General features: G+C 50.0%; 1 protein-coding gene and 3 long non-coding RNA genes across 8 annotated transcripts; 1 reads left to right on the top strand and 3 right to left on the bottom strand.

Annotated features, from left to right (window-relative positions):
* Positions 1-175: 175 nt before the first annotated feature.
* SLC35E1 (solute carrier family 35 member E1) lies at positions 176-27,621 on the top strand. 5 transcript variants are annotated; one of them, XR_013408772.1, is made up of 7 exons: positions 182-613; positions 977-1,047; positions 4,390-4,527; positions 6,555-6,680; positions 16,089-16,334; positions 17,576-18,846; positions 26,806-27,621. XR_013408772.1 is itself a non-coding variant. In NM_001266345.1 (6 exon segments), coding segments are annotated over 6 exon segments (1,233 nt in total). In that variant the 5' UTR covers positions 176-192; the 3' UTR covers positions 17,807-18,883.
* Positions 4,868-15,269, bottom strand: LOC144336839 (uncharacterized). Its single transcript, XR_013409193.1, has 3 exons — positions 15,064-15,269; positions 11,699-12,612; positions 4,868-5,011 (listed from the first exon to the last, which is right to left on the bottom strand). It is a non-coding gene; the product is annotated as an uncharacterized LOC144336839 (long non-coding RNA).
* Positions 6,415-8,006, bottom strand: LOC144336828 (uncharacterized). The gene is made up of 2 exons (XR_013409181.1): positions 7,312-8,006; positions 6,415-7,006 (listed from the first exon to the last, which is right to left on the bottom strand). It is a non-coding gene; the product is annotated as an uncharacterized LOC144336828 (long non-coding RNA).
* LOC144336835 (uncharacterized) lies at positions 23,128-27,827 on the bottom strand. The gene is made up of 3 exons (XR_013409188.1): positions 27,340-27,827; positions 25,255-26,567; positions 23,128-23,463 (listed from the first exon to the last, which is right to left on the bottom strand). It is a non-coding gene; the product is annotated as an uncharacterized LOC144336835 (long non-coding RNA).
* Between the last annotated feature and the right edge of the window lie 85 nt (positions 27,828-27,912).

The following is a 27,912-nucleotide window of genomic DNA, read 5'->3' as shown; positions in this document are numbered from 1 at the left end:
AGCGCATCTACAGCGGACTGGGCCTGCACTCGAGACGTGGTGGCTGGCGCGTCGGCCGGCGCGGTGGGATGACGCACAGAGGCAACGACCAATGGGAAACGGCTTAGGCCGGAGGGCCCGCCCCCGCCCAGCCCCGCCCCCGCCCGGCGTCGGGCCGTCGGACGGGCGGGAAGGGGCGGCCGCTGGGGCAGGATGGCGGCGGCTGCGGTGGGCGCGGGCCCTGGTGCTGGGGGCCCGGGCGCAGCAAGCAGCAGTAGCGGGGCGCGCGAGGGCGCGCGGGTGGCGGCGCTGTGCCTGTTGTGGTACGCGCTGAGCGCGGGCGGCAACGTGGTCAACAAAGTGATCCTGAGCGCCTTCCCGTTCCCGGTGACCGTGTCGCTGTGCCACATCCTAGCTCTGTGCGCTGGGCTCCCGCCACTGCTGCGCGCCTGGCGCGTGCCCCCCGCGCCGCCCGTCTCGGGCCCCGGACCCAGTCCGCATCCGTCGTCCGGCCCGCTGCTGCCGCCGCGCTTCTACCCGCGCTACGTGCTGCCGCTCGCCTTTGGCAAGTACTTCGCGTCCGTGTCAGCGCACGTCAGCATCTGGAAGGTGCCGGTGTCTTATGCACACACCGGTAGGTTCCGCGCCCGGCCTAGGGGGCGGCGGCCGGGGCGCGCAGCTTGGGTCTTGGGCGCATGGAAAGGAGTGCGCCGCCCGGGGCGCGTCCCGCCGGACTGAGAAGTCAGCAGAGGGGCTACCAAGGCTTTTGGTAGGGGAGGGACACGCACAGGATTCTTAGGGAGAAAAGGGGCTGAGAAGAGAGCTGGGAGGTAAGCAAGACAGACCACAACTGCCGTGGTGGGAGGAAGCCCTACCGACAGAGAAGGGGTGAAGAGGTCTGAGGGGCTGCCAAGCCCTCCCATCCAGCCGTGGAGGTGGAACAGGTTGGGCCCTGGAACACAGGCAGCCCCCTGAGTGCCCTTCCCTCTCTTTGCAGTCAAGGCCACCATGCCCATCTGGGTGGTCCTCCTGTCCCGGATCATTATGAAGGAGAAGCAGAGCACCAAGGTAACCCCGGGCAGGGACTCTGGGCAGGTGGGACCTCCAGGGGGTTCCTCCCTGTTGCCAACTGGTGACGTGGTCAGGATCCTGGTCTGCAGGCTGCCTGGCTTCCTGTCAAATAGGGAAGTCAGTGTAGAGGCCTCCAGTGGCCTTTTACTACTCAAGTTCTAGAATCACGCTGTGAGCAATGGTGTGTGGAGTATGTGTACCTCTGTGATCTCTGCTGTGTGGTCTTAGGAACACTGTTGTCCCTTTCAGATACAATTTTCCTCCCATACCCTACCTGGGTTTGCTGGTAGGTAATGGGTTGGTCACATTTTGGCCGTACACCCCATGTGTGGCCTTTCCAGTGGGACTAGGGACGGATCAGAACGCTGTGGGATAGGTTTACACTTTTTTTGAAACGGAGTTTTACTCTGTTGCCCATCCTGGAGTGTAGTGACACAATCTCAGCTCACTGCAACCTCTGCCTCCTAGGTTCAAGCAATTATCCTGCCTCAGCCACCCGAGTAGCTGGGACTACAGACATGCAACACCACACCTGGCTAATTTTTTTTTTTTTGTATTTTTAATAGAGACAGGGTTTCACTATGTTGCCAGGCTGGTCTCAAACTCCTGACCTCAAGTGATCAGTCTGCCTCAGCCTCCCAAAGTGCTGGGATTACAGGCGTGAGCCACTGCACTTGGCTAGATTTTCACTTCTTTACAAGAGAGAGCTGTCAGGGGACCTCTGGGATCCGAAGCCAGATACGATCAAAGGAGTTTGATCTTGGCAAAATCCAGCAAAGTCTTAGAAATTAAAACAGCCAGAAGTTGTGATGGTCTGGGAACAGAAGCGAAAGCAGCACACAGGACTCAGGGCTGCATAAGGAGGATGCTTTGGGCGCAGTCCAAATTCGGTTCAAGATGCCAAACCAGGGTATTTCCTGGCTTGGGGCAAGAATAGCCATGGCTTTAGCCAGAGACAGCTTTGTCCGGTATCCTTAAGTGGAAGTTGGGTGCCTGTCGTCCCAGCTGGAATCCATTTCATGCTGGACACCGTGCCTCTTTTCCAAGTGGTTGGTTTTTGGCATCTTGTGTTTTATGTAACTCAGAAAGGCAGTGCCCTGGATCGGCTTATAGAAATTGGGCCACCTATGGCTGATTTTTTTTTTTTTTTTTAATTCCCGCCTGTCTTTGTCCCAGCAAGACCTGTGTGTGCTCTGCAGTCTCGCTCCCCCAGGGTGATGTCAGACTGTGACTTGGCTCCTGGGAAGTCAAAGTTTTCCCAGAGGTGTGTAGCTGCATCACCGGATATCATCGTGTTTATCAGGTTTCCCCGTTGTACGGGACATTGTACCCAGCTTGGGCAAGGAGCCAGAAACTTCACACAGTGAGGAAAGACTGGGAATTGACCCGGTTAGACAGCCAGACTAATTATAATGACATCATAACTTTTGGAACCTGCCCTGCAAGGCAGATAAGGCTGGTAGTCATCATTCCTGATCTCAGGTTTTCCTGAGATGGACTGAGAGGGGAGAATCATGTGCCTGAGGGCCACAGCCCAGTATTGGGGAAGCTGGAATTCAGGTCCACAGCCCCCACTCTGCCCTCCTTGTGGCATGACCACTCCGTCCTAAGATCTCCACCTCTCCTACCTCTCCTTAAGAGTGTTTGTTTGTTTGTTTGTTTTTCTGAGACAGAGTCTCGCTCTATTGCCCAGGTTGGAGGGCAGTGGTGGGATCTCAGCTCACTGCAAGCTCCGCCTCCTGGGTTCAAGCAACTCTTGCCTCAGCCTTCTGAGTGGCCGGGATTGCAGGCGCTTACCATCACTCCTGGCTAATTTTTGTGTTTTCAACAGAGACAGGGTTTCATCATGTTGGTCAGGCTGGTCTCAAACTCCTGACTTAAAGTGATCTGCCCTCCTCGGCCTCCCAAAGTGAAGAGTGTTCTTGGTAGGACAGGGTTGAGCCAAGAGTCAGAAGAGCTGGACATGCGGGAATGGATCCCGGTGGATCCTGGCAGTTGGGAGTCGTTTAGCCCCACATGCCAGACCTTGTTGAAGGCTTTCTGTCACTATGTTTGCTACTCGTTCATTCAGCTAGCGGCTATTGAGTGCCTACTGTGTGCTAGGCACCGAGATAAAGCAGCGAACAAGGACCTGCCCTAAGGTTGTACACTAATGGAACTGGATGATGTAACAGAGTGGGTGGAGAGGCCGGGCGCGGTGGCCCACGCCTGTAATCCCAGCACTTTTGGAGGCCGAAGTGGGCAGATCACGAGGTCAAGAGATCAAGACCGTGCTGGCCAACATGGTAAAACCCATCTCTACTAAAAATACAAAAATTAGCCGGGCATGGTGGTAGGCACCTGTAGTCCCAGCTGCTCGGAAAGCTGAGGCAGGAGAATCACTTGAACCTAGGAGGCAGAGGTTGCAGTGAGCCAGAGATTGTACCACTGCACTCCAGCCTGACGACACAGTGAGACTCCGTCTCAAAAAAAAAAAAAAAGAGTGGGTGGAGAGCTCTCTGCTGGGGAAGCCCAGGCAGTGGCCCTGGGAACACAGCACAGAAGCCTCCCAAGGTGGAGGTGGGTTGGAGAAAGCTTTCCTTGTGAAGGCAGGAGGTCAGCGGGAGGAGAAGGCATCAGTGGAGTGTCCCAGCCAGGAGTAACCATACTGGAAGAGCCTGAAGTAAGAGGGAATGGGAGCTGGGCGCGGTGGCTCACACCTGTAATCCCAGTACTTTGGGAGTCCGAGGTGGATGGATCCTGTGGGTCAGGACTACAAGACTAACCTGGCCAACATGGCGAAATCCTACCTCTACTAAAAGTACAAAAAAAATTGGCCAGGCATGGTGGCACATGCCTGTAATCCCAGCTACTGGGGAGTCTGAGGCAGGAGAATTGCTTGAACCCAGGAAGCGGAGGTTGCAGTGAGCCAAGATCGTGCCACTACACTCTAGCCTGGGTGACAGAGTGAGAGTCAGTCTCAAAAAAACTATTTTTTAAAAAGAGGGAAGGGGGAGCCTTACAGAGGATCAGGGCTTCAGGCCCTGGTGTGTCAGTGGCAGCTGAATAGATCTGTGGAGTTAGGACCAGCCCTGGGCTGTGGCCCTAAGCAGAGGCTCTTAATGAGGGTGACCGTATGGGAATAGGGCTACCCACAAATAAGCCCTGCCTCTGGCGCTCTAATAACCACCTGCCCCGAGCCACCCCCCGGAGCATCACTGGCACAGCAAACACCATTTTCAAAGTGTTAGGTAGTATCCCTTTGCTGAGGGAGGAGAGAGGCCTTTCCCTGGGCCTCTGTGGTGGGCGGCCCAGCTCTAGTCTGGCCTGTGGGCAATTCTTGATGGCCTCTTCCTGCAGGTGTACTTGTCACTCATCCCCATCATCAGCGGCGTCCTGCTGGCCACCGTCACCGAGTTGTCTTTCGACATGTGGGGGCTCGTCAGCGCCCTCGCCGCCACGCTGTGCTTCTCGCTTCAGAACATTTTCTCCAAAAAGGTATTTGGGTACCATCAGCGGACGTGCATGGGGTTTCAGGGGTGTGCGGGCGGCAAGCTGGTGGCATTGGAAAAACAGGCTGAGTCGAAATTTCTTTGCTATTGGAGCAGAAAAATCTTGATTGCCATCTGCTGATTTTCTGTTTGTCATTTTGCTTTTTAAATCGTTTTGATTTTTTGGCCGGGCGCAGTGGCTCATACCTATAATCCCAGCACTTTGGGAGGCCAAGGCGGGCGGTTCACTTGAGGCCAGGAGTTCAACAGCAGCCTGACCAACATGGCAAAACCCCATCTCTACTAAAAACACAAAAATTAGCCAGGCATTGTGGCATGCACCTGTAATCCCAGCTACTCCAGACACTGAGGCACAAGAATTGCTTGAACCCAGGAAGCAGGGGTTGCAGTGAGCTAAGATTGCACCACTGCACTCCAACCTGGGCAAGAGTGAGTCTCCATCTCAAAAAAAAAAAAAAAAAAAAAAAATTCTATTATAAAGTTAATGTGCTCAATAAGAAAAAAATAGAGAAAAGCTCTTTTGGCCGGGCGCGGTGGCTCACGCCTGTAATCCCAGCACTTTGGGAGGCCGAGGCGGGCGGATCACAAGGTCAGGAGATCGAGACCACGGTGAAACCCCGTCTCTACTAAAAATTACAAAAAATTAGCCAGGCGCGGTTGTGGGTGCCTGTAGTCCCAGCTACTCGGGAGGCTGAGGCAGGAGAATGGCGTGAACCCGGGAGGCGGAGCTTGCAGTGAGCCGAGATCGCGCCACTGCACTCCAGCCTGGGCTGGGCGACAGAGCAAGACTCCGTCTCAAAAAAAAAAAAAAAGAAAAGAAAAGCTCTTTTACTGAGACCAGAGCTCACTGTCGCCCAGGCTGGAGTGCAGTGGCACAATCATAGCATACTGCAGCCTCAATCTTCGAGGCTCAAGTGATCCTCACACCTCAGCCTCGCAAATCACTGGGATTACAGGCATTAGCCACCAGGCCTAGCTGAAAAGTTCAATTTAAAACAAAATTTCAAAACTTGTTGAAGCCTAGTGCAGTGGCTTACATCTATAATCCCAGCACTTTGGGAGGCCAAGACAGGAGGATCACTTCAGGCCAGGAGTTTGAGACCAGCCGGGCAATACAAATAGTGAGACCCTGTCTCAAAAAAAAAAAAAAAAAAAAAAAAATTATTGCTCTTAACTCCTGTGATAATCACACACTTTTCAGTTACCATGGTTAATGCAGTTTCCGTATTGGAAATACCAGTTATTTCTAACTTTTCATTGTAATGTAGATACAATTATGTGTGTGATGTTTTCCTGTCTCAGTTATTTCATTATGATAGGCTTACAGTTCTCAGGTTAGAGGGTATGAAACGTTTATCACTCTTTTTTTTTTTTTTTTTTTTTTTTTTTGAGACAGAGTCTCGCTCTGTCGTCCAGGCTGGAGTGCAGTGGCGTGATCTCGGCTCACTGCAAGCTCCGCCGCCCGGGTTCACGCCATTCTCCTGCCTCAGCCTCCCGAGTAGCTGGGACTACAGGCGCCCGCCACCTCGCCCGGCTAGTTTTTTTGTATTTTTTTAGTAGAGACGGGGTTTCACTGTGTTAGCCAGGATGGTTTCGATCTCCTGACCTCGTGATCCGCCCGTCTCGGCCTCCCAAAGTGCTGGTATTACAGGCTTGAGCCACCGCGCCCGGCCTATCACTCTTAATATAATTTGTCTGGTCGTATTCTAGAAAGGTTATACCAATTTTGCCTCAAACCAGTGGAATTTCAGAGTGCCTACTTCACTTCGTCCTCACCAGCACTGACTGTTACTGCTTTATTTTTGTTTTCTTTTCTCAGTCGTTTATGCGTGGAACATGGTGCTTGTTTCAGGCCTGTGCTGTGTATGTCCTCACAAATGCACTTGCAGGTTTGGTGTTCAAGCTCAGATGTCGGGGTTAATGTCCAGCCACTGTGTTTGGGGCCTGAGTCACTGGAGCCCTTTTTGCCACTTATAGTTTTAATCACCCTCTAAAGAGGCTTTCCTTTTCCAGGTCTTGCGAGATTCACGGATCCACCATCTCCGGCTGCTCAACATCCTGGGCTGCCACGCCGTCTTCTTTATGATCCCCACCTGGGTTCTGGTGGACCTCTCGGCTTTCCTGGTCAGCAGCGACTTGGTGAGTTGGACAGCACCAAGAACACGCCATTTTCTTGGCTAGTTCCAAAATAGGTGCTTTGCTGAGGAGCTGTAGCTGCATGTTAACATTGGGGTGTTTTTTGGGCACCTGGCAGCCAGCCCTTTCAGCCGTCAGCCCTCTGTAATGACTCACAGTGGCGGTGCACACCGTCGAGGAAGTGGGTTTCCGTGCGTTTCCTTCTCTGGTGTGCTTGATCCCAGGTGCTGATAGCTGCTGTGTGGGCGCCAGTAGCATCAAGGAAGAGAAGGTGACCCTTTCATGTCCTGACAGTATGGTCCAGAGAGCACACTGACTTTTTATTTTTCCTCATTTTTTTTTTTTTTTTTTTTTTTTTTTTTTTTTGAGACGGAGTCTCGCTCTGTCACCCAGGCTGGAGTGCAGTGGCGCGATCTCGGCTCACTGCAAGCTCTGCCTCCTGGGTTCACGCCATTCTCCTGCCTCAGCCTCCCGAGTAGCTGGGACTACAGGCGCCCACAACCGCGCCCGGCTAATTTTTTGTATTTTTAGTAGAGACGGGGTTTCACCGTGGTCTCGATCTCCTGACCTTGTGATCCGCCCGCCTTGGCCTCCCAAAGTGCTGGGATTACAGGCGTGAGCCACCGCGCCCGGCTTTCCTCATTTTTTAATTTAAATGTTTTTTTTTTAGAGACAGAACCTTGCTCTGTTGCCAGGACTGGAGTGCAGTGGTACAATCATGACTCACTGCAGCCTTGACCTTAACCCGGGGCTCAAGCGATCCTCCCACCTCAGCCCCCCAAGTAACTGGGACTACAGGCGAGTACCACCATGCCTGGCTCATTTTTTTTACTGTTTTTGGAGAGACAGGGTCTCACTGTGTTGCCCAGTTTGGTCCTGAACTCCTGGTCTTAAGAGATCTGCCTCGGCCTCCCAAAGTGCTGGGAGTACAGATGTGAGCCACTGTGCCTTGCCAGCCCTGGAACTTTGAAAACTGTGCGCTGGCCAAAAAAAAAAAAAAAAAAAAAAAAAGGTCGAGCGCGGTGGCTCACGCCTGTAATTCCAACACTTTGGGAGCCCGAGGCGGGTGGATCTCATATGAGGTCAGGAGTTTGAGACCAGCCTGGCCAATATGGTGACACCCCATCTCTACCAAAAATACAAAAATTGGCCGGACATGGTGGCTCGCACCTGTAGTCCCAGCTACTCGGGAGGCTGAGGCAGAAGAATCACTTGAACCCAGGATGTGGCAGTTATAGTGAGCTGAGATGGTGCCACTGCCCTTCATCCTGGGTGACAGAGCGAGACTCTGTCTCAAAAAATAAATAAATAAGAAAGAGAAAAGAAAATTGTGCGCTGCCTAGGTGTGGTGGCTCACACCTATAATCCCAGCACTTTGGGAGGCGAAGGTATGTGAATCACTTGAGGTCAGGAGTTCGAGACCAGCCTGACCAATATGGTGAAAACCCGTCTCTACTAAAAATACAACATTAGCCAGGCATGGTGGTGCACACCTGTAATCCCAGCCACTTGGGAGGCTGAGGTGGGAGAATTGCTTGAACCCGGGAGGCAGAGATTGCAACTGCAATTGCACCACTGCAATCCAGCCTGGGCCACAAGAGTGAAACTCCATCTCAAAAAAAAAAAAAAAGAAAGAAAGAATAGAAAAGAAAAGAACAGAAAAAAGGGAAAGGAAAAAGAAAAGAAGACAAGACAGGACAGGACAACTGCGTGCAGCTCAGTTCCTCCCTGGTCTCTATTTCCATTTACTCCACGTTGAATCTTTCTGCCACCTACAGGGTCTGCCTTCAGAGAATGTGTTATAAATGAATGCAGGTGCCTGCAGTGAGGAGGAGGCCAGTGTGATTCTTCCAGACTCGAGTTAGAAAGAAAAAGTAAATATTTATTGAGGTCTTAATGTGGTCTAGCTGGATTTGTGACATTTCTTATCTTTAATCCTTGGCTCCACCTGCTGAAGTAGTGGATATTACCTCTATTTTCCCAGTCAGTAAACCATGGCTCACTTTTCTCACTTTCCTTTCACATTGATGAGCTGTAATTCCTCTATGAAGAACTTCCCATCTGCCAGGACTAGTTTGTTACCTTGAAGTATGGTACGAGAAAGGCAGTTTAATGCTTAACTGTTCCTTTTGATGACTGATTTTCAGGATAGAGAGTTGGAGCTTACTCCAAATGTTGACCAGAGTTGAGGGTTTGTTTGGGGGTAGGGAAGGGGTTCTCTTTTTTTCTCCAGCATCATTGTGAACTTTATGTATTTGTCAGTTGCATGAATTACTTGTTTTCCTAGTCAAATTGTCCTGTCTTGGCCAGGCGCAGTGGCTGAAGCCTGTAATCTCAGCACTTTGGGAGGCCGAGGTGGGCAGATCACTTGAGGTCAGGAGTTCAAGACCAGCCTGGCCAACCTGGTGAAACCCCATCTCTACAGAAAATACAAAAATTAGCCAGGCATGGTGGCGCCTGCCTGTAATCCCAGCTACTCCGGAAGCTGAGGCAGGAGAATCGCTTGAACCTGGAAGGCGGAGGTTGCGGTGAGCCGAGATTGCGTTACCATACTCCAGCCTGGGCGACAGGGCAAGGCTCCATCTTAAAAAAAAAAAAAAAAAAAGAAAAGAAAATGAAAAAAAATTGTCCTGTCTTAGCCACTGGAGCCCTTCTGATTGGTTCCCTGCCCTTATAGCCCTGTGGGTGAGCATTTATCGCCCAGCAGGATGCCTGCCTTCACCTTGTGTACTTCCCATCCCAGAGCTGCAGTCAGCCCCTCCTTCAGGGCTCCAGGTGCCGTTAGTGGGGAGCAGTGTTTAAAGACACGATCCAGGCGCCGTGGGTGTTTTTTGCTGCTGGGTCATCGTTGTTCAGCCTTTGTTGTGAAAAGTTAGGAAGTACATACCTGGGGCAGCAGCAAAGAGTTCCTAGCAGTTAGTTTCACTTTCAGTTGAATAGTCCAGATCTTTGCCGTGTTGAATTTCGTATTTAGTTCTTGTTGCTGGTATGCTTGGTTCCTCTCCTCGTTTTCTTAGTTGCTTATTCTACCCCAGTTATTCACTGATGTTATTCTACTGTATACTCACTCATATAATCGCTTCAGAGTGAACATTCCCATGGCACAACCGGAACTAGAGTGCTGAGAGAAGGTTAGGATTTCTTTGCAGGCCGGGTGCAGTGGGTCACACCTGGAACCCCAGCACTGTCGGAGACCGAGGTGGGTGGATCCCTTGAGGCCAGGAGTTCGAAACCAGCCTGGCCAACATGGGGAAACCTCATCTCTAGAAAAAATATAAAAATTAGCCGGCATGGTGGCGTACACCTACAATCCTAGCTACTAGATAGGCGGCGCTTGCAGTGAGCCGAGATCACGACATTGCGCTCCAACCCGGGTGACACAGCGAGACTATGTCTCATAAAAATGAAAAAAAATGAAGAAGTCTGGCCATGATTCCTGTCCCCTCCACCCTGTCCCCTCCCCGACCATGGATAATATTTCTTAGGCTCCTGGTTCACCTGTTCCATATTTTTGCAAATACAAGCAAATTTGCATGTATAATCACCCTCTGTCCTTCTTACACACAGAGTAACTTTTTATTTTATTATTTTATTTTATTTTATTTTTTGAGCCAGAGTTTCGCTCGCAATGGTGTGATCTCGGCTCACTGCAGCCTCCGCCTCCCGGATTCAAGCAATTCTCCTGCCTCAGCCTCCCGAGTAGCTGGGACTACAGACAGCCACCACCACGCCTAGCTAATTTTTTTTGTATTTTTAGTAGAGACGGGGTTTCACCATTTTGGCCAGGCTGGTCTCGAACTCCTGACGTTAGGTGATCCACCCACTTCGGCCTCCCAAAGTACTGGAATTATAGGCGTGAGCGACCATGCCCAGCCCAAAAAGTAGCTTTTTAAATATACAGGGCAGGCACAGTGCCTCACACCTGTGATCCCAGTATTTTGGAAGGCAGAGGCAGGCAGATTGCTTTAGCCTCAGGAGTTTGAGACCAGCCTGGGCAACGTGGCAAAACCCCATCTCTATGTAAAACAAAACCAAAAATTCACCCGGCATAGTGGCACATGCCTGCAGTCCCAGCTACTTGGGAGCCTGAGATGGGAAGATCACTTGAGCCCAGGAAGGTCAAAGCTGCAGTGAGCCATGATTGAGCCACTGCACCCCAGGCAGCATGACAGAGCCAGGCCCTGTCTCAAAAATAAATATTAATAGACAGTCATCTGTCCATATCTGTGGGTTCTATACTAGTGGATTCAACCAACTGCGAATTGAGAATATATGGTAGAAAAACAATTACAATACTACAATAAAGAATAATACATATTTTTAAATAATACAGTATAACAATTATTTGTATAGCATTTGCATTAGGTATTATAAGTAATCTAGCGATGATTTCAAGTAAATGGGAGGATGTGCATGGATTACATGCAAATACTAAACTATTTTATAAAAGGGACTTGAACATCTATAGATGTTGGGATCCACAGGGGTACCTAGAACCAGTCCTCCGTGGATACTGAAGGGGAGCTGAACTCTTCCGCGCTTTGTTCATTTCATCTCATCGTCCTGGAGAGCTCTTCATAACGACACAGAAGGCCTTTCTCATTTCTTGTAGGGCTGTGTAATATTGTCAGTGGGTTTCCCACCGGTTCCTCTGCTGTTGTGTGTTACAGCTCATTAGGGTATGTATGTGTCCACACATGGACAGGAACATACAGGCTTTTGCTGTGGTCTTTTGTCTTTGCTTTTCTTGCACTCAGGACATTTTGTGTTGTTATTGTTGTTCTAGTGATTATCTTTTGTTGTTGTTGTAATACATTGAGTAACCTCCTTTTTTTTAGTTGAGGCTATGTATGTTATGTTTGTGGTGTTTTGTTTTGTTTTCTTTTTGTAGAGACAGGGTCTCCCACTGTTGTCCAGGTCGGTCTTGAACTCCTGGCCTCAAGCCTTCCTCCCACCTTGGCCTCTCAAAGTGCTGGGATTACAGCTGTGAGCCACCACACCTGGCCCATATGTTTTGTAACATGAGCATGACCTTGTGTATTTTAATAGCAGCCCTAGGCACACACCGTATTCACTAATGTTGCAGTCTGAAGATGGGGTTCCCACATGTCTGGGTTCCCTCTTTGTCTTGCATCTTCCATGTAGACTACACAGATGGCAGGTTAGTCAGCGTCGTCGCAGGCCCGTGCTGCAGAACAGGCGGGAGGAGGATGAAATGGGAGAATGTCAGCTGGTATCTGCTGCTCTCCCGTCTACCAAGAATCAAAGGCTGGAGTGGGCAGTTCCCAGAGATGCCTGGCCCAGTTGCCAGATGGCTTGGCAAAAGACAGGCGGGGATTCCTAGACTCTGGAGCAGGCGGCCTGGTTTCAAAACTTGGACAGAATGCACGAAACAGCTACTTGAGAACCAAGAAGTAAATGGTAGCCCGCAGATGGCCGCGGGGAAGGACCAGAATTCAAGGTGCCTTGGAGCCAGCGGTGAGTTCATCATTCTTGTTCCTCCTGCGTCTTCAGCCTGGACATGAGGCAGCTCAGAAGGTAGATGCAGGCCCTGAATGAGAACAGAGATGTTCTCTGTTTGGAGTTTGGAGAGTGGGAAAGGAGACTCCTAACCCTCAGAGAGAATGGAGGAAATCCCCTATTAGGCTTTTTCCTTTTTTTTTTTTTTGAGTTGGAATCTTGATCTGTTACCCAGGCTGGAATGCGGTGGCGCGATCTCAGCTCGCTGCAACCTCTGCCTCCAGGGTTCAAGAGATTGTCCTGCTCCAGCCTCCCATATAGCTGGGATTACAGGCACGTGCCATCACGCCCAGCTAATTTTTATGTATTTTTTTTTTCTTTTCTTTTCTTTTCTTTTTTTTTTTTTTAGTAGAGATGGGTTTCACCACGTTGACCAGGCTGGTCTTGAACTCCTGACCTCAGGTGATCTGCCCACCTCAACTCCCAAAGAGATAGGATTACAGGCGCGAGCCACCACACCTGGATGCCTGTTAGACTTTTTCTCATTTTTGTTGTTTTTTTCAGTTTTGTTTTGTTTTGTTTTGAGATGGAGTCTCGCTCTGTCACCCAGACTGGAGTGCAGTGGTATAATCTTAGCTTACTGTAACCTCCACCTCCCAGGTTCAAGCGATTCTCCCACCTCAGCTTCCTGAGTAGCTGGAATTGTAGGCACGCACCACCACTCCCAGCTAATTTTTGTATTTTTAGTAGAGATGAGGTTTTACCATGTTGGCCAGCCTGGTCTCGAACTCTTGACCTCAGATCATCTCCCCACCTCAGCCTCCCAAAGTGCTGGGATTACAGGCGCCAGCTGGCACGCCCAGCTGTCTGTTAGGTTTTTTGTGTGTTTTCTTTTTTGCCTTCATCTCTTGTGTCCCAGGCCCCCAACAATCCTCTGTCAGCAGCAGCAGTTTCCACAGCCACCTAAAACCCTGAGAGAGGGGACCCTTCCTCTGCAGTTTTAGGAAACTTGGTCCTCGGAGCATGGGAAGAGCCCTTCTGCAGCTTGTTCTTGCTCCGTACTGTCACTGCTTGACCCTCAAATGGGGCTGTAATCACAGGAAGTAAACAGCCAAGTGCGGTGATTAAACCCCAGCTTTCTGGCTGGAGGGCCATGAAAGGGAGGGACTAGGAAACTGGAAAGTACTCAGGAGATCGTGTGGAGGGAGGAGCTGAGGACAGCGACCTCATAAAGTCGCTGACAGAATCCCAGGCTCGCCCTGAGCGTCACACGTTGTGAGGATCAGATCCTAAACTGCATACCAAAGACTGAGAACAGAACTGTGGGAGAGACCACCGCTCAGCTTTCAGACTGACCACGGGCAGCACAGACTCAGGACAGAGCCAAATACCACTGGAAAGGCTTTGAAAACATAACTGACATTGGAACCACGACCCCACAGAAGGCTGGTCAAGCCTGCAGCCTGAACCCAGCATCATCAATTGCCTGCTAAAAAAAACATCAACATTCTTCATAGGATGTGAATAAGACCCGGACTTTTATAATATGCTCAATGCCCGGGATTCCAGCCAAAATTACATAGTTTATGAAGAACCAGGAAATTCCAGGTGGTTGGGAAAAGACAACACGGGCCAACAGTACAATGACAAAGATGTTGGGATTATCAGACAAAGACTTTAAAGCAGTGATTATCCCAGCTGCTCAGGAGGCGGAGACAGGAGAATCACTTGAACCCGGGAGGCAGAGGTTGCAGTGAGCTGAGATTGCACCATTGCACTCCAACCAGGGTGACAAGAGCAAATCTCCATCTCAAAAAAAAAAAAGAGAGAAGAAACTTCAGTACATGGAATGTTACATACAGTGGAACATTACTCAGCAGTGAAAAGGTGCCAACTCTTGTCCCTCACAACCTGGATGAATGGCAGATATGCTACCCTGAGTGAAAGCAGCCTGTCTCTGAAAGTTCCGAGCCATGTGATTCTAGTTCTGTGACAATGTCCCAAGGATACACGGATCATGACAGAAAACATGGATGGTTGCCAGGTGTAGGAGGAGGGGGTTAGGACAAAAGAGAAGCCCCCCAGGAGTGTCCTAATCCCCGATGGTCGTGGTGGTTCCATGAATTGATGCATTTGTTAAAATGCCTGGAATTGTGCACCGCGTGGACACATCAGTCCATCTTATTAATGTATCTTTTTTTGTTTTAAGCCAGATTGGTTGGGTTCCTTTCCCGGAAGACAGATACCTATGCAAGCAGGAAGAAAATAGCTTGGAAGTCCTAACCCAATCACCTTAGGGAGCGACCTTGGGAGAACAGGCTGGCCCACCCTGGAGGCATCCTGGTGGGCTCGTATATATTACAGGGGCTATTCCTCCAGTGAGGTTGCCTGCAGAAGCTGCAGGGTGTATGGCACAGGTAAATGGACTTGCATTTGGGAGTTCGAGTCTTGACTTGGTTGACATTGAGCTGGTCGCCTAAACGTGTCTTCCTTGCGTTGGAGAGGACCATGGGATCCTTCTCTCTTGGAGTGTAGTGGAGATGGAGTCAGGTGGACATCCTGCAGCTCCAGCGGGGCCGCCAACCAGTCGCCCTGGGCTGAGCCAGCTCTGTCCTACTGTGGCCAAGGTCAGCGTGGCCTGGAAATTGGCCTACAGGGCGGTGCCTACCTGATTCTCACCTGTCTGCCTGTCCTGGGACCAGCCTAGATTCTTTGGGGGGTTCCATGACCCTGATGTCTCCTAGTTGTGACTTCTTGATTTCTGGATCCCTTATTCAGAATGGCCTCGTTTTGTTCAGGGTCAGATGGTAAAGTTTTGTGGGATTTTTTTGAGACAGTGTCTTACACTGTTGCCTAGGCTGGAGTGCTGTGGCACCACCGTATTTCACTGCAATCTTGAACTCCTGGGCTCAAGCGATCCTCCCACCTCAGCCTCCCAAGTAGCTGGGACTACAGGTGTGCACCACCATGCCTGGCTAATTTTTTATTTTTCTGTAGAGACAGGGTCTCACTGTGTTGCCCAGGCTGCCCTCAAATGATTTTCCTTCCTTAGCCTCCCAGAGTGCTAGGATTATAGGCGTGAGCCATCACGCCCAACCTAAACTGTTTTTTGTTTGTTTGTTTGTTTTTTGAGACAGAGTTTCACTCATGTTATCCAAGCTGGAGTACAATGGTGCAATCTCAGCTCACTGGACCTTCCGCCTCCCAGGTTTAAGGGATTCTCCTGCTGCAGCCTACTGAGTAGCTGGAATTAACAGGCATGCGCCACCACACCTGACTAATTTTGTATTTTTAGTAGAGACACAGTTTTACCATGTTGGTCAGGCTGGTCTCGAACTTCTGACCTCAGGTGATCCACTCACCTCGGCCTCCCAAAGTGCTGGGATTACAGACGTGAGCCACTGCACCTGGCCTCAACTGTTGATGATAACATCACCTCTTGTGTTTGTTTAGCTTGAGATTCTTGTAAAGCACCTCCAAAGCTATGATTCTGTTTCATCCTCACAGCAATGGGTGCAGATCTGTGGCTTTCATATTACCGGGTACTTCGCAGGCTCAGGGCCACCTTCCCAGGACCTCCCACCCTGTAGAATGCATTGTGGCCAGCAAGCAGACCGCTGCTTTGCTAAACCCAGAGTTCCTGGCTGTTCACGGCCAGGGAAGGCTTTGGCTTACGTCTTGCTTGGTACCCTTTGGGGACCTGGCTTCACCTGTTTCCTTGGCAGGAGATGGCGGGTGATTTCCCGTGCTGTGTGGTGTCATGAAGTGCTGAGGTCATGGACCTAAAGCACCTGGTGTCTCTTGGTGACATGCCTGGGCTGGCTGCCTGTGGACCATGAGGCTCCACACGAGCCCCTCCGCATCCCTTCCCCTAACCCTGCCAGGTAGATACAGGGAGGCGGGGTCGCTGCCGCCCACTGAAGTGCTGTCTTTGCCTTGCGGTCTCTGCAGACCTACGTCTACCAGTGGCCCTGGACACTCCTGCTCCTGGCTGTCAGCGGCTTCTGTAACTTTGCCCAGAATGTCATCGCCTTCAGCATCCTCAACCTCGTCAGCCCCCTGAGCTACTCGGTAGCCAATGCCACCAAGAGAATCATGGTCATCACAGTGTCCCTGATCATGCTGCGCAACCCAGTCACCAGCACCAACGTCCTGGGCATGATGACCGCCATCCTGGGGGTCTTCCTCTATAACAAGGTGAGAGTTGGGGAAGGCTGGGCAGGGAAGGAAGCCGGCCCCTCAGCACCCAGGAAGTCAGAAAAGGAAGGGCCTCCCGGGCGCTGGAGGCTGGGGCTGTAGGTCGAAGCTTTGCCACTGACTGGTTTATGATTTTGGTGTAGCCCCATCCCACCCTGGCTTCCTTTTCCCTGCATAGGCAACCTGAGGTCCTCCAGTCACTCCGGCTGCGTCTCAGCTGGAGATTTCCATCCCTCCTCTCAAAGGCTCTGTTTAGTGCAGTGTTAAGTACATGGGATGGCAAACAGACAACAGAGAGGGCTTGCCTTCCTTTTTTTTTTTTTTTTTTTTTTTTTTTTTTTTTTTGAGACGGAGTCTTACTCTGTTACCCAGACTGGATTGCAGTGGCGCTCCATCCCAGCTCACTGCAACCTCCACCTCCTGGGTTCAAGCAATTCTCCTGCCTCAGCCTCCTGAGTAGGTGGGACTACAGGTGCCTGCCACCACACCCGGCTAATTTTTGTGTTTTTAGTAGAGATGGGGTTTCACCATGTTGGCCAGGCCAGTCTCTAACTCCTGACCTCAGGTGATCCACCCGCCTTGGCCTCCCAAAGTGTTGGGATTACAGGCGTGAGCCACCGCACCTGACCTCTTCATTTGTTTCTTAACACATGTAGATATGGGGTCTCTCTGTTTTGCCCCAGTCTGGTCTCCAACTCCTGGTCTCAAGTGATCCTCCCGCCTGGGCCTCCCAAAGCACTGGGATTACAGACGTGAGCCACTGCGCCTGGCCAAGGACTTTCCTCCTGAGTCTGTCCACACATTGTGGTCTGGTCCATTCATGTCTGCTTTCCTTACTCAAGCCCTGTGACTTATGCTGGCCCCAGAGGTTAACTGACTTTTTTTTTTTTTTGAGACAGCGTCTTGTTCTGTCTCCCAGGCTAGAGTGCAGTGGTATGATCCCAGCTCACTGCAACCTCCTCCACCTGGGTTCAAGCAATTCTCATGCCTCAGAACTCCTGAATAGCTGGGACTACAGCATGCGCCACCACACCCGGTTAATTTTTTGTATTTTTAGTAGAGACGGGGTTTTGCCATGTTGCTCAGGCTGGTCTCAAACTCCTGAGCTCAGGTGATCCTCCTGCCTCGGCCTCCCAAAGTGCTGAGATTACAGGTGTGAGCCACCACGGCCAGCCATTTGATTGACTGTGAATTATGAGCTCTTCCTTATGTCCTGTTTCATTGCTCTCTTTCTGGCACAGACCAAGTACGATGCAAACCAGCAAGCCAGGAAGCACCTCCTCCCCGTCACCACAGCAGACCTGAGCAGCAAGGAGCGTCACCGGAGCCCACTGGAGAAGCCCCACAACGGCCTCCTCTTCCCCCAGCACGGGGACTATCAGTATGGCCGCAACAACATCTTAACAGACCACTTCCAGTACAGCCGGCAGAGCTACCCAAACTCATACAGTTTGAACCGCTATGATGTGTAGAGTCCAGAGGACAGGATCAGACTGTTCTGTGACTCCTTCCCCGGCTCCCACAGCAGTATCAGAAACTTCTGACAATCAGTGAATGTACAACCCAGCCGAGGGGACAGTGTATAAGTCTCCATCAGAAGACCTGGGGTTCCTGGCCTCCCGTGAGCCGCAGGAGGATCTGTTGCCTGCAGTGCAGACGGCCGTGAGCTCTGGGCAAACCTAAACAGAGACCGGTGTCTCATGCTCTTTCATTCTGGAGTCTGGCATCTGAGGGCCGTGTCCCTGTGGAGATCTTGGCCACGTTGGACCTTTCCATGTGGAATTATTCCCCAAGCAGTGTAGCTCAGAGCACTTGTGTCTGCGTTCCAGATTAACATTCAGGACCCTGTGTGAAAAGCTGGGGTCACTGTGGCTGTAGACCATGAGCTGGCAGTGGGGGTGTCCAGGGCAGTGCTTGAGAACGTCAGACTGGCTACTTTAATTCCCTGGCGCAGATACGCATAGGACCAACAGGGTCACCAAGCAGACAGGGAGCCTGCGAGAATCATTCAAAACATCCCCAGCCACAGAGATGGATCCAGTTTCCTGGTCATCCCTTTAGCAGTTTGCAAGTTCCTGGCAAATGTTCCAAAGCAAAAAGCGGTTGCAGTTAGCATCCAGTTCCTGCCGCCTGGTGCTGTGCCCTGCACGTCAGGGTTGGCATCCACCCAGATCCAGATGGAAGGGAAACGGCTGGCTCTCCTCCGCCTCTTCTTCCCTCGACAGAGCAGGGTGCTTCTCTCGGGGTGGTGAGAAGGATCTTCGGGAAATCATGTTCAGTATTTCAAGCTCTGTTTCTGTGGCACTTGTCTTTTGAGAGAGTCTTCACCTCTTCTGTGATGACTTGGTAGGTTGTTTGGTAGAGAGAGCTTGATTTTCTGAGGCTCTTGCATTTTTCTAGGGAATATTTTGTAGTTGTGTGTGTCTGTTTTTGCCTTGCTCCCCATTATGGGATGCATTAGGACTGGCTTACGGATTGAAAACCATTTTGTTTCTAAAAGTTTAAAAACAAAGTTCCCCGGCCAGGCGCGGTGGCTCACACCTGTAATCCCAGCACTTTGGGAGGCCAAGATGGGCGGATCACGAGGTCGGGAGTTCGAGACCAGCCTGGCCAACATAGTGAAACCCCGTCTCTACTAAAAATACAAACATTAGCCGGGTGTGGTGCTGTGCGCCTGTAGTCCCAGCTACTCAGGCTGTTGAGGCGGGCGAATCGCTTGAACCTGGGAGGCGGAGGTTGTGGTGAGCCGAGACTGCACTCCAGCCTGGGTAACAGCGAGACTCCATCTCAAAAAAAAAAAAGTTCCCACTGGTGATGCCTGTGTGACACATTTTGGTATTTAGTAGGAAATAATGTGTTTTGAAGCTTCAGGAGAAGCTTCAAAATTGTCACAATTGCTGAAAACAGAATGAATCATGAACATTATCTCAATAGTAATAGACAAGACCACAGTGTTTTGGTTCCCTGACCTGTTTTTGTGTTTATGTTAGGATCTGAATCATGTTCTGGGTAAGGGGACGAGGAGCTAACACTGCGCTAAGATTTGGTTTGCCAAATCAGATTCTTTGGTCAAGAGTCAGTCTGGGGCCAGACGTGGTGGCTCCTGCCTGTAATCTCAGCACTTTGGGAGGCTGAGGTCGGCGGATTACTAGAGTTTGAGACCAGCCTGGCCAACGTGGTGAAACCCCGTCTCTATTAAAAATACAAAAATTAGCCAGGCATCATGGCACCCACCTGTAATGCCAGCTACTTGGGAGGCTGGGGCAGGAGAATCACTTGAGCCCAGGAGGTGCATGTTTCAGTGAGCTGAGATCACACCACAGCACTCCAGCCTTGGTGACAGAGTGAGAGTCTGTCTCAAAAAAAAAAAAAAAAAAAATCAGTTGGGTCTTGGCAGAAATCAACATGAGGAATATGACAAGACCCCAGTAGGTAACCCTGAGTGCTCAGGTCTGAGCTGTGGTCTGTCTTTTACAGCTTCTTGCAAGGACCGTGCCCTCATGGAGGGGACCACGGCTTGGCCTGTGTGGGGTCTTAGGTGATGGCTGCCTTCTTTCTTCTTCACACCCAGCTTCTTGCTGGCACTTGAGGGGAGAGAGCAGCAAATGAGAGGTTCACCTTTTATCTCCCAGCGAGTGAAATGTTTTCCCCGTTCAGAGAGGAAGTAACATCGCTTATGCTTGACTCCTGTTCTTTTTGTTTTTCTTTCATTTGGAATTCTGTATTTAAGATGTTGTGTCAGCTGACACATGAGACACTCCTGGACCACCCTGCTTTTGGTGGTGAGTTTCCGCACCACCGGCCTCAGAAGTGTCCCTCTTCCTTCGTCTCTTGTTCGCTTGCTTTGTATATACTTTGGTCCCAAAGCTGAGACAATTGCTGTGTAAGACGTGAAGGCTGTTGTCAGAAGAACTTGCCGCGTGCCTTCACCGAAGGCAGTCAAGTCTGCAGTTGGATTTTTCTCACTGGTGAATGACAAGAAACAGGGATCATTTTGCACTGCAGAGAGAGATTATTACGGGAGTTGTCTGTGATTATAGTACCTGAATCTTTGAACATGTCATCGAACTCCAAAATTAATTTGACCTCCATTCAGGCTTCATGAAATCTCTGATGTTGCTGAAATTTGTATATTATTTTCCTTTTCCAATGCAAGATCTGCTGGTGAGGGGAAATGACTGTTTGGTTTTATTATGGTTTATAAATTAATAAATGGGCTATTTAATTCTGTATATAAATTTACAGCAAGTACGTACACTGGAATGAATGAGGCAGTCACATTACACCAAATCAGCAGATCAAAAGACAAATATTTCTGAGACTTGGAGGTCCACTTTCCCTGCCGCACCCCCCACCTCCCCCCACGAGATGAATTCTTGCTCTGTTGCCCAGGCTGGAGTGCAGTGGTGCAATCTCAACTCACTACAACCTCCATCCTCCGGGTTGAAGTGATTCTCGTGCTTCAGCCTCCCGTGTAGCTGGGATTACAGGCATGCACCACCACACCTGGCTAATTTTTTGTATTTTTAGGAGAGACAGGGTTTCACCGTGTTGGCCAGGCCGGTCTCGAACTCCTGGCCTCAAATGATCTGTCCGCCGTGGCCTCCCAAAGTGCTAGGATGACAGGCATGAGCCACCTTGCCCAGCCAGACTGACATTGACCTCTGGAAGGCCGGTTTCCCAGCCAGTGCCCGCACCACATGCCCCACTCACATGCTTTCATCTGCAGGCCTGCCTTCCTGTCAGCCTCCTCGCTGCTGGGCTCTGCGGTAGGGAATTTCCTTTACCCATCCAAGGTGTGGTCTGGCTGGTAACACTGACTCCAACCCAGCTCCTTCATTTTACAGAAGGAGGCATTTCTGAATCATGTTTGTTCACTATGGCGAGAGTCACAGGAGAATTTTTAACCACCTTATTTTAAGTCATTCATTCTAGGAACAGTCAAGCCCCAATCACAAAGGGGTCAAGCCACATCCGTTCAAGTGAGGAAGCACTTGCAGTTTCTGAATTTTGCTGTGTATTTGTCCTACGTCACCCAACAGGCCCTTTGCTATAGGTGGGACGTTACCAGACCCCAATACCTTAAGGTCTCACAGCCTGAAGAACACAGAACATTAAGTTATTAAAAGACCTGAAAATATTATAACTTTTTTTTCAATTGTCACCTGTTTTCAAGACTTAAATGCTATAGACTTTTCTTCGGGAATGACGTGTGTATTCATCACTGGCATTTACCAAAAATAAATGGTTTCCAGGGAATCAAAATTGGTCCCGATTTGTCAGCAAGGGTCTCTTTTTGAGTGACCCTGTGTTCAGTGTGCCCAGCAACAAAATGTAGAAGGAGGAGAAAGAGCAAGCCAGCTTGGCTGTCACGTCTGGACTTACTGCAACCTTTGTTTTTTCTCCTGAGCCAAAAATAAGGACGTGCGATTTGTGAATCGATTAGATGATACAATGAAAATAGGAGCACAGCTAAATTAATGACGTGACTTTATTGAACAGAATAACATGGGAAGTCCAGGAACGTTGTGGCAGCTGTGCTTATGAAACTTTTTTTTGGTATGTTTGTTTCATGTTTTTTGAGACAGGATGTCATTCTGTCGCCCAGGCTGGAGTGCAGTGACGCAATCCCGGCTCTCAGCAGCCGCAACCTCCCAGACTCAACGGTTCTTTCCACCTCAGCCTCCCAAGTAGTTGCAATACAGGCACGCGCCACCAAACCTGGCTAATTTTTGTATCTTTTGTAAAGATGGAGTTTCACCTTGTTGCCCAGGCTAGTCTCAAACGTTTGGGCTCAAGCGATCTGGCCTGTTATGTTTTTGGTTTAAGAGACAGGGTCTCACTTTATTGCCCAAGCTGGACTGCAGTGGCACAGCCATAGCTTACTGCAGCATCAAACCGCTAAACTCAAGTCAGTCCCCTGCCTCAGCCTCCCAAGTAGCTGAGACAGGTGCACACTACCACACCCAGCTAATTTTTAAAATATTTTTAGAGATGGGGCTCTATGGTGCCCAGGCTGGTCTGGAACTCCTGGGCTGAAGTGATCCACCTGCCTTGGCCTCCCAAAGTACTGGGATTACAGGTGTGAGCCACCGTGCCCAGCCTGAAGCCATTTTTGTGTATTGACAGCCAAGACTGTACCTGCGACATGCCCAGCTCAGTGGTGAGCTTTATTAACCTTGTTTTTCAGGTGAAAATGAGGCCTAACGGGGTCAAGTCACTCATCTGGGATTACACAGCTGCTTAAATCTGGCTCCAGAACCCATTTTTCCCCATTACTCAAACCATCCCCAGCAAAGGATTTCTTTCAAACAGAAAGGGTTTGAGTTTCTGCTGAAACTATTGCCCATGTCCTTTTCATTCATAATCTTTTTGTTTAGTGATTTACTAAGCACCTACTGTGTCAAGCAGCAGGAAGCAGATATGTAAGCCTCCTACCCTCAAAGCACTCAGCCTACATGACAGGTATGTAACTAAGGAGCACATGGGAACTACTTAGAAATGCTAAGACGGGGATGGAGGACTGGGGAGGCGGCAGGGCTCATGCCTGCAATCCCAGCATTTTGGGAGGCCAAGGTGGGCGGGTCACCTGAGGTCAGGAGTGCAAAACCAGCCTGGCCAACATAGTGAAAGCCTGTCTCGACTAAAAATGCAAAAACTAGCCAGGCGTGGTGGCACGCTCCTGTAATACTAGCTACTTGGGAGGCTGAGGCAGGAGAATCGCTTGAACCTGGGAGGCAGAGGTTGCAGTGAGCCGAGATCGCACCACTGCACTCCAGCCTGAGCGACAGAGCGAGACCCTGTCTCAATAAAACCCCACAAAACTGTAGTTACCATCTGACCCTGACCACAGTGAGACCATTCCGATGAAGGGGTCAGAGTCAAGAAATCACAACCAGCAGACATCTGGGCCACAGAACTCCCTCAGTGCACCTGGCCCTCCACATTGCTGCTTAGGTGAGTCTGTTCACAAGGCTCATCTCACTCAGGGTGTCCACTTGACTTGCTGAAGAGTATCTGCAGTAGTGGTCTACCAGCTCTTTCTACTGCTTTGTTTTGACCAGTGGGTTCTGGTTTCAGCCTTTGAAATGAGCTTGGTAGAGGCGCCTGTCATGCTTATATTTTCAGTCTCAGATATATGGCTTTTTTTTTTTTTTTTGAGACGGAGTCTCCCTCTGGCGCCCAGGCTGGAGTGCAGTGGTGCGATCTCGGCCCACTGCAAGCTCCACCTCACGGGTTCACGCCATTCTCCTGCCTCAGCCTCCCGAGTAGCTGGGACTACAGGCACCCGCCACCATGCCCAGCTAATTTTTTTGTATTTTTAGTAGAGACGAGGTTTCACCGTGTTAGCCAGGATGGTCTCGATCTCCTGACCTTGTGATCCGCCCGCGTCGGCCTCCCAAAGTGCTGGGATTACAGGCGTGGACCACCGCGCCCGGCCTTGTTTTTGTTTTTTTGAGACACAGTCTCGCTCTGCCGCCCAGGCTAGAGGGCAGTGACGAGATCTCAGTTTGCTGCAACCTCCCCCTCCCAGGTTCAAGTGATTATCCTGCCTCAGCCTCTGATTAGCTGGAATTAAAGGCGCCTTCCACCACGCCCAGCTAATTTTTGTATTTTTAGTAGAGACAGGGTTTCACCACGTTGGCCAGGCTGGTCTTGAAATCCTGACTTAAGTGATCCACCTGCCTCAGCCTCCCAAAGTGCTGGGATTACAGGCATGAGCCACCACGCCCAGCAGCATTTTAAACAATCTGAAACAAATGTCTGAAAGTAGTGACCGTGGGTGTACTATCTTTCTAGAAGGTAGCTGAGCAGTATCAGTATTGAATTTGCACACCCTCTGACTCAATACAAGATTCATATCTATTAAGACACTTTTTTTTTGAGACAGAGTCACTGTCGCCCAGGCTAGAGTGCAGTGGTGCAATCTCATCTCACTACAGCCTCCACCTCCAGACTCAAGCGATTCTCCTGCCTCAGCCTCCCGAGTAGCTGGGATTACAGGTACGCGCCACCATGCCCAACTATTTATTTTTTAGTAGAGATGGGGTTTCTCCATGTTAGCCAGGCTGGTCTGGAACTCCTGGCCTCGAGTGATCTGCCTGCCTTGGCCTCCGAAAGTGCTGGGATTACAGGCGTGAACTTCCACATCCAACCCTATATACACTAAGATATACACTAAGATACAGTGGCCTAAAAATGGAGCCAAGCCAGCAGACAACAGAGTCTCACTTCAAAAAGCTGTGGTGAGTCCACACCATGGCATCCTATGCAGCCTCAAAAATCACACTGCCGCCCGGGCGCAGCAGTGGTTCACATCTATAATCCCAGCACTGCCCAGAGGCTGAGGCAGGTGGATCACCTGAGGTCAGGAGCCTGAGACCAGCCTGGCCAACATGGTGAAACCCTAGCTGGGTGTGGTGGTGTGCACCTGTAGTCCCAGCTACTCGGGAGGCTGAGGCAGAAGAATTGCTTGAACCCGGGAAGCAGAGGTTTCAGTGAGCAGAGGTCACGCCACTGCACTCCAGCCTGGGTGACAGAGCAAGACTGTCTCAAAAAAAAAAAAAAAAAAACTTCTTAATGTAGATCTTACTTGGCATCAAAAAGTGTCCACACTGTGGATTACTGACTATTCTATAAACAGTATGGGCTGGGCACGGTGGCTCACGCCTGTAATCCCAGCACTTCAGGAATCCAGGGCAGGCAAATCAGTTGAGGTCAGGAGTTGGAGACCAGCCTGGCCAACATGGTGAAAGCCCATTTTTACTAAAAATACAAAGATTAGCCGGGTGTGATGGTAGGCGCCTGTAATCCCATCTACTCAGGAGGCTGAGGTGGAAGAATCACTTCAACCTGGAGGCGGAGGGTGCAGTGGGCCGAGATCGCACCACTGCACTCTAGGCTGGGCAACAGACAAGACTCCGTCTCAAAAAAAATTTAAAAATGTAGGGCCGGATGTGGTGGCTCACGCCTGTAATCCTAGCATTTTGGGAGGCTGAGGCGGGCGGATCACCTGAGGTTGGGAGTTTGAGGCCAGCCTGACCAACAGGGAGAAACCCCATCTCTACTGAAAATAAAAAAGTAGCTGGGTGTGGTGGCGCATGCCTGTAATCCCAGCTACTCAAGAGGCTGAGGCAGGAGAATCGCTTGGGAGGTGGAGGTTGCGGTGAGCCGAGATCGTGCTGTTGCACTCCAGCCTGGACAACAAGAGCGAAACTCCATCTCAAAAAAGAAAAAATAAGGCCGGGCGCCGTGGCTCAAGCCTGTAATCCCAGCACTTTGGGAGGCCGAGGCGGGTGGATCACGAGGTCAGGAGATCGAGACTATCCTGGCTAACATGGTGAAACCCCGTCTCTACTAAAAATACAAAAAACTAGCCGGGCGTGGTGGCGCGCGCCTGTAGTTCCAGCTACTTGGGAGGCTGAGGTGGGAGAATGGCGTGAACCCGGGAGGCGGAGCTTGCAGTGAGCCGAGATCACGCCACTGCACTCCAGCCTGGGAGACACAGCGAGACTACGTCTCAAAAAAAAAAAAAAAAAAAAAAAAAGTAAAAATAAAAAACCTAAATAAATAGTATGATCCCACACTGTTCTGTGTATTTAGGGTATTTAGAGCTGACCCCTTGTTCAGATCTTAGTACAGACCTCACCTCAAGAGCCTTTCCTGACAACCCTATCAGCCTGGGCCCCACCCTCCTTATATCATAGTCTCAGCATCCTCTCCTCCTTAATAACACCTTTGAAATGATATATTTGTTTACTGACTTTGGGATTCTTCCCCGCCATAGACTGAGTTCCCTGAGAGCAGAGCTGAGATCTGAGTTGCGCATGACTCAATCTATAAGCCACATCCAGCGCTGGCCGCCTGTTTTTGTGAGCCAGGAAGGGTTTTCAAAGGAGAACATGTGCAATCAATTGACGACAGACAATACAACCTGGGAGCCCCAATTAAGTGAAATGTTATATCCCAAAAGAATTCCACTCTTACGAATAGACTTGGGTCTTAGTCCATTTTGCACTGCTATAAAAGAATACCTGAGACTGGGCAATTTTTAAAGAACAGAAATTTATTTCTTACAGTTCTGGAGGCTGAGATATCCCAAGCTGAGGGCCTTCTTGCTGGTGGGGACTCTGCAGAGTCTTGAGGTAGCAAAGGGTATCACATGGCAAGCAGGCTGTGTGTGCAAGCTCAGGTCTCTCTTCCTTTTCTTTTTTTTTTTTTTGAAACGGAATCCTGCTGTTGCCCAGGCTGGAGTGCAGTGGCACGATTTCGGCTCACTGCAACCTCCACCTCAATCGTTGCCTCCCAGGTCCAAGTGATTCTCGTGCCTCAGCCTCCCAAGTAGCTGGAATTACAGGCACCCACCACCACGCCTGGCTAATTTTCAGTAGAGACAAGAGTTCCCCAGGTTGGCCAGGCTGGCCTCGAACTCCTGATACTCAGGTGATCTGCAGGCCTTGGCCTCCCAAAGTGCTGGAATTACAGGCATAAGCCACTGAGCCTGGCCTTTCTTCCTCTTTTTATAAAGCAACCAGTCCCACTCCCATAAGCTATTAGCCATTAACACATGAATGGCAGGACCTCATAACCCAATCACCTCTTAAAGGCCCCACCTGTTAATACTGTTTCACTGGTGATTAGGAACAAACATTCCAACTGTAGCAACTTGTATTTAAGAAACTACTCAGTTATCATATTTTGATTTTCACGAACAAAAATTTTACGAACTTTTCTTTCTGGTTATAGAAATAAGTAAGGCTGGGTAGGGTGGCTCACACCTGTAATCCCAGCACTTTGGGAGGCCAAGGCAGGAAGATGATTTGAGGTCAGGAGTTAAAGACCAGTATGGCCAACCTGGTGAAACCCCGACTCTATTAAAAATGCAAAAATTAGCCCGGCGTGGTGGTGCGCACCTGTAGTCCCAGCTCCCCTGGAGGCTGAGGCAGGAGAATTGCTTGAGCACAGGAGGCAGAGGTTGCAGTGAGCCGAGATCACACCACTGCACTCCAGCTTGGGCGAGAGAGCAAGATTGTGTCTCAAAAAAAAAAAACAAACCACTTAAATAAGATCCTCGATCTTCATGAGAAAATATGAACCAGAGGACATTTAGAAAAAAAGGAAAAAAAAAATCCTTGATCTTGCCTCCTGACCTGCAGAGTCTAAAATATTTGCTTTCTGTCCTTTTTATACAAAATGTTGATTCCTGGTCTACAGCAACACTTGATGTAGTTGTCAATCCATAAGGGTCTGGTGGAAAAATGCTGTAACAATAAAAATGAATCTAAAATACATGTGCATTTATTTGCACAGAAAAAAAACAGGCTGGGTAGAGTAGCTCATGCCCATAATCCTAGCACTTTGGGAGGCCAAGGCGGGAGGATTACTTGAGCACAGGAGTTCAGGGCTAGTGAGCTATGATCATGACACTGCACTCCAGCGTGGGCCACAGAGCGAGACCTTGTCTCAAGAAAAAAGAAAAGAAAAAAAAAAAAAGGAAAAAGGAAGAAAAAAAAAGGGGGGGGCGGGAGGTATAGCCAACTAAGCATTATCCATTTCAAGAGGATCAGTTTATATCGGA

Source organism: Macaca mulatta, chromosome 19 (assembly GCF_049350105.2).
Source record: "Macaca mulatta isolate MMU2019108-1 chromosome 19, T2T-MMU8v2.0, whole genome shotgun sequence".
NCBI lineage: Eukaryota > Metazoa > Chordata > Mammalia > Primates > Cercopithecidae > Macaca > Macaca mulatta.
The sequence above is the reverse complement of the archived record's forward strand: the minus strand, read 5'-3'. Positions and strand labels throughout refer to the sequence as shown.